This window comes from Lottia gigantea (assembly GCF_000327385.1).
Source record: "Lottia gigantea unplaced genomic scaffold LOTGIsca_21, whole genome shotgun sequence".
Classification (NCBI taxonomy): Eukaryota; Metazoa; Mollusca; class Gastropoda; family Lottiidae; genus Lottia; species Lottia gigantea.
Window position 1 is genome coordinate 3,116,237 of NW_008708458.1, and position 14,271 is coordinate 3,130,507.

The 14,271-nt window shown below is 32.8% G+C and overlaps 1 protein-coding gene across 1 annotated transcript; it reads right to left on the bottom strand.

Moving 5' to 3' along the window:
• Positions 1-2,641: 2,641 nt before the first annotated feature.
• LOTGIDRAFT_231758 (hypothetical protein) lies at positions 2,642-13,147 on the bottom strand (the record flags this gene model as incomplete). The annotated part of the gene is made up of 15 exons (XM_009054246.1): positions 13,023-13,147; positions 12,401-12,486; positions 11,490-11,579; positions 11,165-11,194; positions 10,765-10,889; positions 10,214-10,310; positions 9,836-9,914; positions 9,526-9,553; positions 9,083-9,160; positions 8,578-8,636; positions 8,191-8,233; positions 7,830-7,888; positions 4,834-4,966; positions 3,933-4,014; positions 2,642-2,787 (listed from the first exon to the last, which is right to left on the bottom strand). The coding sequence occupies exons 1-15, from the start codon at positions 13,097-13,099 to the stop codon at positions 2,642-2,644; spliced, it is 1,212 nt and encodes a 403-aa protein (XP_009052494.1). The 5' UTR covers positions 13,100-13,147.
• Positions 13,148-14,271: the final 1,124 nt, after the last annotated feature.

Genomic DNA, 14,271 nt, shown 5'->3' on the forward strand with positions numbered 1-14,271 from the left:
TGTCACTAGCTTGGTAAATGCTCACTGAAATACTGTGCCTACTGGTGAACAATTCCAAACTTGTTGTAACGTTTAATAAAAGACCTAGACAGTTGAAAGAGCTCAATAGAAAGCCAGAGATCAACAAAAGTACTTACTTCAAAAGCTTTCTATATCTATTTCTGTTATGATAAACAGTTTCGCTTGATGCTCTTAGGAATCTACTGTTGCAGTCTCCATTTTACTTGAAAAAAGTTGAAATTTATTGCTAATGATCACTTAAATATAGTGCCTACTTGTTTTTAAGTCTAAGAGCTTATATGAAGAGTTTACTGCGAATGTTTATTTCAAGAGCCTGCCAATAGATGTCATTAGATAATTCGTTAGGTTAATACAAGCGCCTAGAGCAAGAGCTCTATAATTTCGTCAAAAGCTTAAAATAAGAGTCTATAGTAAGAGCTCAATGTTTACTTCAATACTTAACATGAGATAATCATGAAAGCTTAAAATAACCATAAGAGTCTATAGTAAGAGCTCAATGTTTACTTCAATACTTAACATGAGATAATCATGAAAGCTTAAAATAAGAATCTATAGTAAGAGCTCAATGTTTACTTCAAAACTTAACATGAGATAATCATGAAAGCTTAAAATAAGGGTCTATGGTAAGAGCTCAATGTTTACTTCAAAACTTAACATGAGATAATCATGAAAGCTTAAAATAAGGGTCTATGGTAAGAGCTCAATGTTTACTTCAAAACTTAACATGAGATAATCATGAAAGTTTAAAATAAGGGTCTATGGTAAGAGCTCAATATTTACTTCAAAACTTAACATGAGATAATCATGAAAGCTTAAAATCACAGTCTATAGTAAGAGCTCAATGGTTACATTAAAGCGTAGCAAAAGAGTTTAGATAAAGAGCTTAACACAAATGCTTACAGTAAAAGCTTCTTGCCACAATATAGTCCTCCATTGCATTTTCATTAGGAAAATCAAATGGGGTATCTTTTAGTGAGCTCTACAAAGCTTACTAAATGATTATATATGTATTACAGCATGCCTAATATAGTTTTAGCATATTTAGCTTCAGATCTAGGACCAATTACAATAAGAAAAGAAAGAAAATTATTTTTAGAATTGAAAGCTAATCATGTCCATGACAACATCTTTCCATTATTATGTGTTCTCTAATAAACGTCTTTTTTACTTTTTATTATACTTTTTGCCCTGGTGAATCATTACCGTATATTTGAGAATAAAATGTGCACCTCTTCCACCCTCCAGCAAACTGTGTACTATATACACATATACAGTAGTAAATTTTGCAAAAGTGGCATCGTAAAAAGATTAGCTTTAGTGGAATTACAAGACCCACATAATCTGATTGAAAATTTGAATGATGCAAATAGGTCAGGGTCAACAATACACATAAAAAGTTTAGAAAACCTCTTTACAATCCTTTTAACATATCGACCATTTTCACCAATGACACATGAAAATGTTAATGACATCCTGCATTGATGATAGTCTGTTTTAGTTAAATGGCAGGAGAACCGTGCATCAAATCTAAATTCTAAAAAAATTTATGAATAGTCGAAATTGGATCTTATAGCCTGAAAAGCAAATAATTCAGCAAGTGTATCTCTTTAAAACACCAATCATAAACTTATTTATGACAAAAAAAACACGCCAGGTGTAACAAACCAGATTCAAAGGACATGTGAAACTTGTAACCTTTTCTACATGTGAGAACAAGGACAGTTCAGACGTAAATTGGTTTGATAAATCTACCACTGGACAAATTATCATCATCAAATTATCTTGGTACAAAACTACTGAATACAGCCAGACGGCACATCATAACCTATTACCATTAAACTTTAAATAAATTATACACTGACATTTACACATTATATTACTATACTTGTATTATAGGCCTAGCCAAATTATATTGGAGAGAGTTAATATAGGTATTATATTTGACAGAGGAAATATATATTACGAAAGTTTACACCATTTATCACTTATCATTTTTAAGGATTCTAAAGAGGATTTATGTATATTTGGAATGCCTAAAGCATCAATTTGCACCATTCACACTTTCAGTAAGATGTCTGTCTTGTGTCACTTGAAATATGTAATAGCCTTAGCCAAAAAAACTCTTTACAATCCTTTTTTGTCAGGGAAACAATTGTCGAACATATAATACAATATATATTAAATATATCAATAATATCTTTATTAACAAAAGGGTGAAAAATTAGGCCATACATCAATGATGAGCATCAAAATCAGGATATCCAGATCAACCAATACTCCATATTGGATCACAAAAGGAATCAAACTGCAATGTCAAAAGCAAAAGCACTTTCTGTTGCATCTATTTCCCTATGAGGTAATTAATATTGGTGTATCATGTATGTACAACTTGTACAAGCATTTCCTACTACTACTTTTCCTACACATTCTTTTTTTTTTTCAATATTTTGGCAAAGCCAGACCCTCTTTAAACCCAGAATATCAGTCTGACATCTCTATAACGCAATGTCAAATATCTACTGTCTACTGACGACTGAAGATGATAGTTCAAATGGATTTTAAAAATACCCAATCATTAAAACCTTATTGGTCTAAAAACTTTCTAGTTAATATGAGAATTCTAAAAACATTCTGTAGAATTAAATGAAGAGTTGCATGTGACCCCACATTGCTTCCATAATAGTTTAATCTTGCTGATGTTCCTGATGTTCAGAAATAACATTGAATGACAGTAAATTAGCCCAGTAGGCAATCCTCTAGGGAAGACTAGTAATAGAGTAATAAATACAGGAAAATAAGCTTTATTAAGACTGACAGTAGACATGAGGTAATTATAGTTGACTAATGTCTTATTATCATTCTATACTTGACTTATTACATTACATTATTATGTAGATAGGTCTAAAGTCTATATCTAATAAACCTCAACCAGTTATAGTTACACCAAAGTAACATGGAACCTATGATATTGGTTCAAATATGCTTAAAAATAAGTAAAAAACTTAATATAAAAGGGACAGATAGGCCATTTGTTTGACCAATCACACTTTAAATAGTCTCAGAAACTGGAATTTTTTAGCTGAGCTAATCAGTAATAATGTTCACAGCTCACCATCAAATTTGAGCCTTCAAATCCATGTGTGTCGAGAATTATCCGCGTTTGAATGTTAAAATGACTCGTCAATTTAAGACACTCTGTGATATATAGAAAAGACATATATAGAAATAGTGAGTAAAATTCCTAGTTTGAAGTATTTTTAAAGGTATTATGTGATTTTTGTACATTTCTAGTATTTCTGAAGACTATTTACATATATTCAAGACACAAATCAACCACATCTGTCCCTTTAAAACAGTACTTGAATCATTTTGTTACTCAGAGTTTCACGCTATGCGACCTTCAAACAACTGACTTTATTTCAACCTGCATCTATTTTCTCTGAAGAATTTTGTCATATTCAGTGGAAAAGATCAGCAATGGAACGCTTTATTGAGTCTGGTATATGTCACAATCTGCAAACTTCAATGTATTTGTAAAGAAGATTAGTCTTTCTAAATGTTTGCTTTACTACCAGATAGAACTCCATTTCAGACAGAAACATGGAATTTTTTTAGTTCTGAAACATTCAATACATAGCTGAGATTGAACTCTGTCAGCTCCATTAAAACAAATATTTGGTTGATTATAATATAATCTACTACTGTATATCTGTCTGTATCGTAACTACATATTATGTGGTGTTATGTCTTTGTGTTTAAATTGTAATGTGGTTGTATTAAAGGAAAGATAACTCAATATGCACTTGAAGGTATTGTCTAATCTTCCTGTTTGCATGTACGTATATGAACTATATCAAAATGTCAAAAAAGTGTTTGAAATACAAGGCTATATGAAAGGAAAGATAACTCACCAGAGAAAGGATTCAGTATTGATGTAAAGAAGTAGGTTCTAGAACAAACTACAGGACTGTTAGGAGACACTGCTTGACATACCTAGAAAATAATATAAAACAGATTTATTGGATATTCTTCAAATCTTATAACAGAATTTTATGATTTCAGTAAGAAAACCTACACTATAAAAATATAGGTTAATTTGATAATCTAAAAAATTGACTCTGAAATATCTCACAACTTTGGGATTTGAGGAAGATATAGCATGTTCCCCAGCAGTCACTAAATCTTATCAGTTTTTATGATTTTTTTCAAGAAATCCCCTAAACTTAGCAATGAAATGAATGAAGTTTTATGTCCTACTCTTCTGCACCTAATTGGGACATGCAGTGTGCAATGAAGGTAATTAGATTCTCTTTTTTGATTTCCAACTGTCAAGGGATCTAAAGCTGGGCGTCCACTTGAGAGTTTTTTCTGTGAGTTCTCATAAGTTACTCGCGAGAGAACTATCAGTGCTTCTTCCATTTGAGAACAATTTAGAGTAAATTTTATTGCGAGTAACTATCAGAGAGTTTGTGCTATCGAGATAACTCGAGAAACTTCCTTCCACTTGAGAGAAATCGCTCTCAGAAGTTCTATCGAGAGTTGATTGCGACTGTCCAACAGTTGCTCGCAAAATACCTTCCATTTGCGAGTTACTCTCAGAGAGCGAACTCGAGCTACAAAACTCTCAAGTGGATGCCCGGCTTTAAACCAGCACAGCTTGTAACCATAGACTTGGAGTCCAATTTGAGATCAGATCTTCTATCAAAAAATCTTCAGATTAATTTCAGTCGCAAGTGGAATATTTCTGTTTTCTGAAACTTACTATTAGAGATTAATGATAACCAGCCAGGCTGATATTTTTTTTAGACTCACCATGAGTTTAGGAGAGCCATTGTTGATCCCAGAAGTCAGTAGACTCTTGTTGTTTTCAGTTAAACCATTTCTACATTTCTTTATTTCAGATTCATTACTATGACAACCAAATAATACAAATGGATACTTATATCTGAAAAAAAGATGAAGTGATACAAGATGAGCCTCCTGTATTTGAGCCTTCAACATTTACAAGACTGGCCCGAAGCCCATTCATACATTAACAACTTAGTCAGGGGCCAGGTCGTGTATTCTCAAAAGATTTTAGCGTTCGGTTGTCCTAGGGTTCTTTTCATCTTAGAATGTTTCTAGGATGTCCGAGGGTCTTAACTTCTAACCCAGTTTCCAGGATGTCCTAGGGTTCTTTTCATCTTAGAATGTTTCTAGGATGTCCCAGGGTCTTAACTTCTAACCCAGTTTCCAGGATGTCCTAGGGTTCTTTTCATCTAAGAATGTTTCTAGGATGTCCCAGGGTCTTAACTTCTAACACTGTTTCTAGGATATCCTAGGGTCTTTTCTTCTAACACAGTCTCTAGGATATCCTAGGGTCTTAACTTCTAACACTGTTTCTAGGATATCCTAAGGTCTTAACTTCTAACACTGTTTCTAAGATGTCCTAGGATCTTAACTTCTAACCCAGTTTCCAGGATGTCCTAGGGTTCTTTTCATCTAAGAATGTTTTTAGGATGTCCCAGGGTCTTATCTTCTAACACTGTTTCTAGGATATCCTAGGGTCTTTTCTTCTAACACAGTCTCTAGGATATCCTAGGGTCTTAACTTCTAACACTGTTTCTAGGATATCCTAGGGTCTTTTCTTCTAACACAGTCTCTAGGATATCCTAGGGTCTTAACTTCTAACACTGTTTCTAGGATATCCTAGGGTCTTAACTTCTAACACTGTTTCTAAGATGTCCTAGGATCTTAACTTCTAACCCAGTTTCCAGGATGTCCTAGGGTTCTTTTCATCTAAGAATGTTTTTAGGATGTCCCAGGGTCTTATCTTCTAACACTGTTTCTAGGATATCCTAGGGTCTTTTCTTCTAACACAGTCTCTAGGATATCCTAGGGTCTTAACTTCTAACACTGTTTCTAAGATGTCCTAGGATCTTAACTTCTAACCCAGTTTCCAGGATGTCCTAGGGTTCTTTTCATCTAAGAATGTTTCTAGGATGTCCCAGGGTCGTATCTTCTAACACTGTTTCTAGGATATCCTAGGGTCTTTTCTTCTAACACAGTCTCTAGGATATCCTAGGGTCTTAACTTCTAACACTGTTTCTAAGATGTCCTAGGATTTTAACTTCAAACACTGTTTCTATGATGTCCTAGGGTTCTTAACTTCTAACACTGTTTCTATGATGTCCTAGGGTCTTAACTTCTAACACTGTTTCTAGGATATCCTAGGGTTCTTAACTTCTAACACTGTTTCTAGGATGTCCTTGGGTTCTTAACTTCTAACACTGTTTCTAGGATGTCCTTGGGTCTTATCTTCTAACACTGTTCTAGGATGTCCTAGGGTCTTAACTTCTAACCCAGTTTCCAGAATGTCCTAGGGTCTTTTCTTCTTACACAGTTTTTAGGATGTCCTAGGGTCTTTTCTTCTAACACAGTTTTTATAATATCCTAGGTTCTTTACTTCTAACTTTGTTTCTAGGTTGTCCTAGGGTGTTAACTCCTAACACTGTTTCTAGGATATCCCAGGGTCTTAACTTCTAACATTGTTTCTATGATATCCTAGGGTTCTTAACTTCTAAAACTGTTTCTAGGATGTCCTAGAGTTCTTTTCGTCTAACAGTTCTAGGGTATCCAACTGCTAAGATTGTTTTGAGAATACATGGCTTGATTTTCATTCATTCATATATACCGGTAAATATGTTTTGTAATGTAGTGATTTAGACAAATAATTTTGCCAAATCTCTTATGGTGACAGTGCTTGTCATAAGATTGGTATGTCTAATATGAAAAATACAAAAATTTTGTTGAGAATTGTACCGTTGCTAAACAGTTATTCAAAACATATTCATGTATATATACTATAGGACTGAACAAAAACAGTGCATTGTATCAATTACCACTTTTTTTAATTCATAATAAAAAATTTTTTGTATAACAGTTTGAAGTCTCCCCAGATGGGAATAGAATTTGACAATTCACTACAACTAAGGATTTCCCCTGGCAGACAAAGTAAATTAATTGGTGCATTCAACTTATTTCAAGGACAATATCTCCTGGAAATATCTAAGTGACTCCAAGGGGACTTGACTGACAAATATGATTAAATCACCAACACCAGTTGTTAGTCAATACTGATAACAATTGACAACTTTGCTGCCATTTTTCCAAGTTCACATGTGGCAAATATAATTTAATTGGTCTCTATGGACTTAGTATAAGTGCTGCAGACACGCAAGTAGAAACTGCTTATCAAAATGTCTATTTAAAACCATGATATTGCAGTTCAGGGACTGTGCAGACATTGTACTTGATTTTATGGGTTTTCACCAACTTGCAGAGCTCCATTTGTGCCATCAAAGTATGCTATAAAAAATCATGATATATATGTATATATAAGTGGTTCCCAACCTATTTCAGCCTTCACACCACTGGAGCAATCACCTGGATCTTTCACACCCTCAACTCAAAATAAATTCATCTCCTACACCAGTTGGCCATGCCCCTGACACCCTAGTCCCACACCCTCAAGGGGATGAAAACACCCCAGGTTGGGAACCAGGGCTATCACTTTTCTACATGCTTATACAAACTTGGCTTGGCTATGAGTATCATTGAATCTCTGTTATTGAGGATACGAATCCTCCAAATCCAACAGGATTTGTACAGCTCACACACATCCTCATTTTTTGTTCCACCTTATTATAATAAAGTTTTGATATGCAATTTGAGTAAATAGTTCGGATGGCAAGATCAGTTAAACTAGAATAGGGAGGATTACTAATACTACCTAATACAGGAAGTGATATCAAGAGAAATTATTTTACCTAGAATCTGGAGACTGTGAGTCAATCATATGACCATGTTTATAATAACTCATTAAAGCCTGTAATTACAAGATACACGATCAATTCCTGATTACAATCTTTGAAGGTAGGTATTAGGTATGAGGAATTGGACCTGGATGGTAAAAAAACCCCAAAAAAATCAAATGTTTGAATTATATAATGTAATGGTATATATGGCCACAATTTCAAAGTTTTTCCATAAATTTAAGGGCAATATATATATCAAAACATTAAGACCCCAAAGTATGAAACCAATAGGTAGGGAATATTTTGGAAGGCTTAAGGCCAGTACTGCTCAATATGCTGTGTAGAAGGAATAAACAAAAACTTCAGATTTTACCTCTGCTGCAATATTTTCTGTTAGTTTGTCTACTTGACTAGAACTGCAAAAAAAAAAACCAGAATATTTCTACACTATTGAAAGAGCATCATTAAAATTTCACAGCTCACTCAATAGAGGAGAAAGAAAGAACTATATTTTACTGCTTTAGAAAGAAAAGAAATAAGCAGACTGTGAAATTTCGCCATTGAACAATGAAGAGACAGGGGAGGTTTCTGCAATCTATCACAGTATCAGATAATAGCCATTTTCAGGGTAAGATAACTACCAAGGTTCTCAACTCTCCTCCAGTCAGTCCTTGCCTAAATTATTGGCAGTGATCTTTCCAGGAATACTCTTCCAGGTTCAAAATTGTAATATTTGACAACATTTAAAGATATAACTTACATTTCTAGACTGACCCTGGTCTCCATATTGTCCCATTGTCTTGTTAGTAGTGGTAAATTCTGTAAAAGAATACAGGAGGTAGGCCTTTAAGTGATAGAATTGTCTATTTATAATATTAGCTATCCATTGCACTTTTCAGAAATAAAACTTAACAACTAGTACTCCAAGCCCTTTAAAATAATTCTAGACTGGAAATCGTATGGAAGGCTGAGATTGAGCTTTATCAGTTGGTAAAGCAAAACTTTAAATATATGGATATTCCTAAATTGGCTAATCCTTTAGTGACATTTAGGAGTAGAGATCACATTAAATAACGGAACACAATTTTATAGTTTAGGAGTAGTATACCATAAAATTGTGTTCCTTTATTCAAATATTGGCTGTTTCATTTTTGCTCAAAGAGCTCTATTTTGTTTAATAACAAGCAACACAATTATATCTTTACTGCTGGACAAATCAAATTGTAAAACCTAAAACACTAGGGAAATAAGATCTAATAAGTTACCTGAGTAAGAATGGTTTCCAGTGATACAGTATCTATATGACTATAGAATTCATGGACCTTACTGCTAATATCTTCTACCTATAATAGTCAATAGTTACATGGAACATTAGATATACAATCATACCATGTGTACAGGTCAGGACAAAAAATAAAGAAAGACTTTGTAACTGGACACAATTATATTTAATATTACTAAATGCCACTCGAGGAAGGTAAAGAAAGACTTAACAAATTTTTTACAGAAGTTTCAAATATCTGTCTGGTTTGGCTATTCTATTTGAGGAATATATTACATTGTCAGAAAAACAAATACCAGTACTCTAAAGATATTCTTTCAACTTACACTATGATGGAAATCCTAACAGATCTGTAAGACTAAATTATTCAAATACAATTGATTAATAAAGGTAGCAAAAGAAACATATTGAAAAAAAAATTCTTACCTCATGTTTCATGGTGAAGAAACCACCACTGAAAGACAGAAAATTACAGAATTCTAATTCATGATGATGTCTTTTTTATACAAAAATAAACCACAAATACAAAGTTTTCAGTTATAATAGACCTGATATGCAGACTCAAATAGTTTCACTTAATACAGCATTTTTTCATTCATACATTTGCATGGAAGAGGCATGTGAAGTATTGTACAGATCAAAAAACCTTATCAAATATACTTTCTTTTGCTGATATTTGGCTAATGAGTTTCAAATAAATAAAACTAAGTAGATATATGAGAGTAAGTGGTCCTACCCTCCTATCTCATCCAGAGCAAAAGCCTGAATTAATGGCCATTTCTCTAAAACCATCTTGTCAAACTTGCCAACATGTCCTACAAATATAGCAAAACAATGTCATTAAAGACAGATGAAATGGTTATAGGCCTAAGTTTCATCAGCTTGATTTGTTGAGAGAACATTATTCAGCTGTTAGGATAATCCAAAGGAGATGAAGAGTTGACAAACACAGCACATAAAAAAAAAAGCAAACCTAATAAATCAAACAATTCGGCTATATTTATTCTGCAAAATCATTATGGCATTGGTATAATGGGAAATGTGTTAACAGTCCTCTTTGGAAATTTTAGAAGAATTGATATTCATGAGATGACTGGTAAATATTATAACCTACCTGTAGGAAAATATGGTACAGCTATAGTGTTTTTATTTTTTACCATGGTAACAAACGAAAACATTTTAAATTCTTCTTCTGCTTCTTCTACTTCAGCCTACAAAACAATTTAGTTAACAAAAACTATTTCATTCATAAAAGAAATAGAATGATGAACAGCTTTGGAACATGTCGCCTTACTTTACCAGTATAAACAGGCCATTAGCTTAGGTGAGGCCAGGAGGGACCAGTTCTGAAGGAGTCCTCCTTGAAAGCAGGTCCATAGCTACAGAGTGACAAGGGGGGCAATGCTGGCTGACCAATATCTTCACTGCAACTAAACACCAAACTCCATTCAGTCCATTGCCCCTCCAGATATATTACTTTCCCCTCCAAACAATCAAGTCTGGCTATGAGCCTGCTTGAAAGATTTTTGCACATTTCATCCCTTTTTAATTAGTATATATCAGTTTGTATAATTCACTTATATTTTAAGATTTTAATCTATCATAATTGATCTTCACACACTCTTCTCAATGGAAGTTGTTGGGGAGGAATACAAGAGAACGTACCTGCTGATCAGTAAGACAGTGGTATCGGACATTCAACCAGTGACAGGTATACGGTAATAGATAGTGGTAGTTAATTACATTACAATATATATCTATACTGTTACTGTTTATAACCATAATAAGATCTAATAACAAAATAACAAAACTATATTGTTATCCGCTGGGACAAATAACATAAATGGGCATGGAAAGTGAATCAGCTTTATCCAGATAGAGCAAAAAACAAAAGTATATGTTTGCATATACAGGAAAGATGTTGATTCAAAGCATGAGAAAACAGTCCATGTTGTTTTTAGGTTGGTGATTAAACTTTGCAAGCTAGTTTTATGGTGTGTTGTCTACTACGAAATCTATCTAAAACGTTAATTTCTTTTCTCAAAGAATATGAGACATTACTTACCATCAATAGCTTCTTCAGGGAATCCAGATCTACAAAAATCCACATAGATGTCACAGATTCAATATCAATTAAACTATACAACAGATAGAAAACTTGTTTTAATATTCTTTAGGTACTTTTAAAGAACTACTACATGTTGGAATGATATGTTTAGTTATCATAAGAATAATTCAAGAAAAATGGCTTGAATGAAAAGTATTTCTTTGATGCAAGGAGATTATCAGAAGTGAATGCAGGTTATACTATGGGCTTATTCAATTTGTCAAAAGACAAATACATGACCTGATCACTGGTATAAAATAAACATAAAAACAATGTACCTACTTTTCCAGTTCTTGTTTGCGTGTTGAGAAGAAACCAAAGAGGAGATAATTAACAAGTTGTTGACTTCCTTCATTGTAACGACTATCAATACCTATAATAAAATTACAATCAAATCAAGTATCTTTTACAGAGATTCAGATGGCCAGTCTTCATTTTGTCTACATCCAATTTCGCCTACATAACAATCAAAACAGGTTAAGCACATGAAGCAAGCTGTCAACAAAGCTCTTGACATACGCTTGCTGGGGCCAAGTAAAAAATTTTAGGGGCCCAGAATGATATGGATTCTCAATATGGTATGTAGAAAAAATTAACGTGAATTTTGAAGTAGCATTGCCATTCTTGTTTCATTGATTTATTGACTTGAAATATTCAGCTTACTAACTCTTAAATCATCTACAAATACAGATATACTGGCGGGTAAGAAGGGTGTGAATTAAACATGCTTGTGCATTATCGCAAAAATATAGAATTATATGCTTATAGGACGTAAATCATACAACACTTAAACAGGCAAGTTTTACTTCTATTTAAAGGAGCACCTTCAATATCCATTCGACAAATCATATCTTAGTTTCAATAATCAGTAATAGTGTTCACAGCTCATTGCCGAAATTTAAGCCTTCAATTCCATGTGTATCCATAATTATTCACATTTGAAAGCTATAAATTTGACTCAAATTTTGGTGAGACTATGCCATATAAATATAGAAAACACATCTATATAGAAGTAGAGTCAAATTTGTAGTTTGAGGTATATTTGAAGGGATTATGCTATTTTCGTACATTTTAGTACTAACTAAGACTATTAAAGCACAACAAAGACCCAAATCAAATGCCAATTGTTCCCTTTTAATTTTATAATAAACATCTCAAAATATATCTCCGCAAAATAGTCGCAGAAATACTTACCTGTTATACAAACAATAGATTCAGGACTGTTAGAATCTGGATTATTCCCCTTTAATAATGATTGAATCTTGGCCAGACGTGCTCCACTGCAAAACATTAAACAAGTCAATTTCTTCAGTTTTGCAATAGGTCAGTTGTCTGATGAGTAACAACATGTTTCTGGTTATGATCTAATATTTCTTCCTCAGTTTTATGGCATGGCCCCCACGAAAAGTGCCTGGCCCTTAGACTGAGAAATACCTTCTGTAAATTAATAATGTCATTAATAACTTTCTCATTGGTTGTCATATCCATCGACACCAAGACATTCTAAGAATCTCGGTAGTATGTGGAAGTTTTATTTAGAATATTTCAGACATGACAACACATTATTCATTCTTCTGACATCACTTTGGTTAGAGCTTCACATAAGCACTCCTCATTCCTGAAGGTTTGATTTAGATTTTGTAGTCGCTAAGTCTTAAGTAAATTCAAATCAATGTGATGCTCCTCTCAATCCCAGGACAAAGATACGTCGTGTTATCCTTGGCTTGATTGAGTTGGAAAGGAAAAATAGCGTCATTAGCAACCCACCTAAAACCACAAATCAGACTGATGCCAAGTGAAATCAAACTATACCAACCTCACAAACTGATTAAATGTTTCAAGATTAATGTGCCTTCGAGCAGACGACGGCCGTTTCATGCTTTGAGAAGTCATTTTAGTTTTTGAAATTTCTTCTCAAGTCTTTCTGCTCCGCCATTTGAGTGTAAGACGCGAGTATGTAGAAAGTGGAGTTCCGTCCCTTTGGAATCAGACAACAACTAGTTTATATTATAAGACAGTCCAATGCTGATTATTTTCTAGGTTGTTAGCTAAAAGTCTCAATTTTTTATTTTCAACTGTACCTCTTTCTTTTTGGGATTATGAAAGAATTCATGTTCTTCTATGCTTCAACCTATTGGATTCATGAAAATGAACATTCATTTCTTGTCAATGCAGTGAAAATATTTCAAAGGGTTTTATGCAGTATTTTTAGGGAACATAACGCAATAGATAGGAGGGATTTTTTTCTACCCATAAAAGATTTGGATATCCACACCTATCTTCTGAATCCAATTTCATATAATTTCTAATTTTAGATTTAATTCTTTTTTTTTTAAAAAAAACACATTTTTTTTAATAACTTTTTATTATCTCAATAAGAAATATATAGAATCTATAAACAATCAAGACTTTTATTTAATGATAAGAAATGTATAGAATGAAGATAATGGTAAGAAAAATATGTGAAATCTTGTTCAATGGTTTTTAATTCATGGTTTTTGTAAAATGACCTTAAAATTTGTAAAAAAAAAATTGTTCAATTGTTTGTATTATGGCATCTTCAGAACAAATGAGTTGAAGAATTGATAATGTAAATTCAAAGAATGAATATACAATATTTATTCCAAATTTTTATCACCTGTAGAGTCTCAAGAAAACAGTACAAGAGAAATAAGTAGATAGAAAGTATAGTAAGATGTTTTATTGAGAAAAATGGGAAAAAAATAAGACAATTTACTCCAAATTGAAAATAGATAACTAAGATTGGAAGAAATTAATAGTAATAATTATAGGGACACAAAATAACACATGCTAAATTTATATAGAATGGCTTAAATATAAAAATTGTGCTTTCGGTTGTGCAAATCAAAATTTGACTAAAATATTTCATTAAAAAAAAATACGCTATAGCATTCTGTTTAAAATATTGGATTAGAAAATAAAATGTAAAATGTTTAAGTGGAAATCTAATAATGATAACATTTAATCCAGAAATGCACAAAAATATGATAAATTAAATAGGGAAATTAATGAACTTAATATATCANATATGAAATATAAAATCA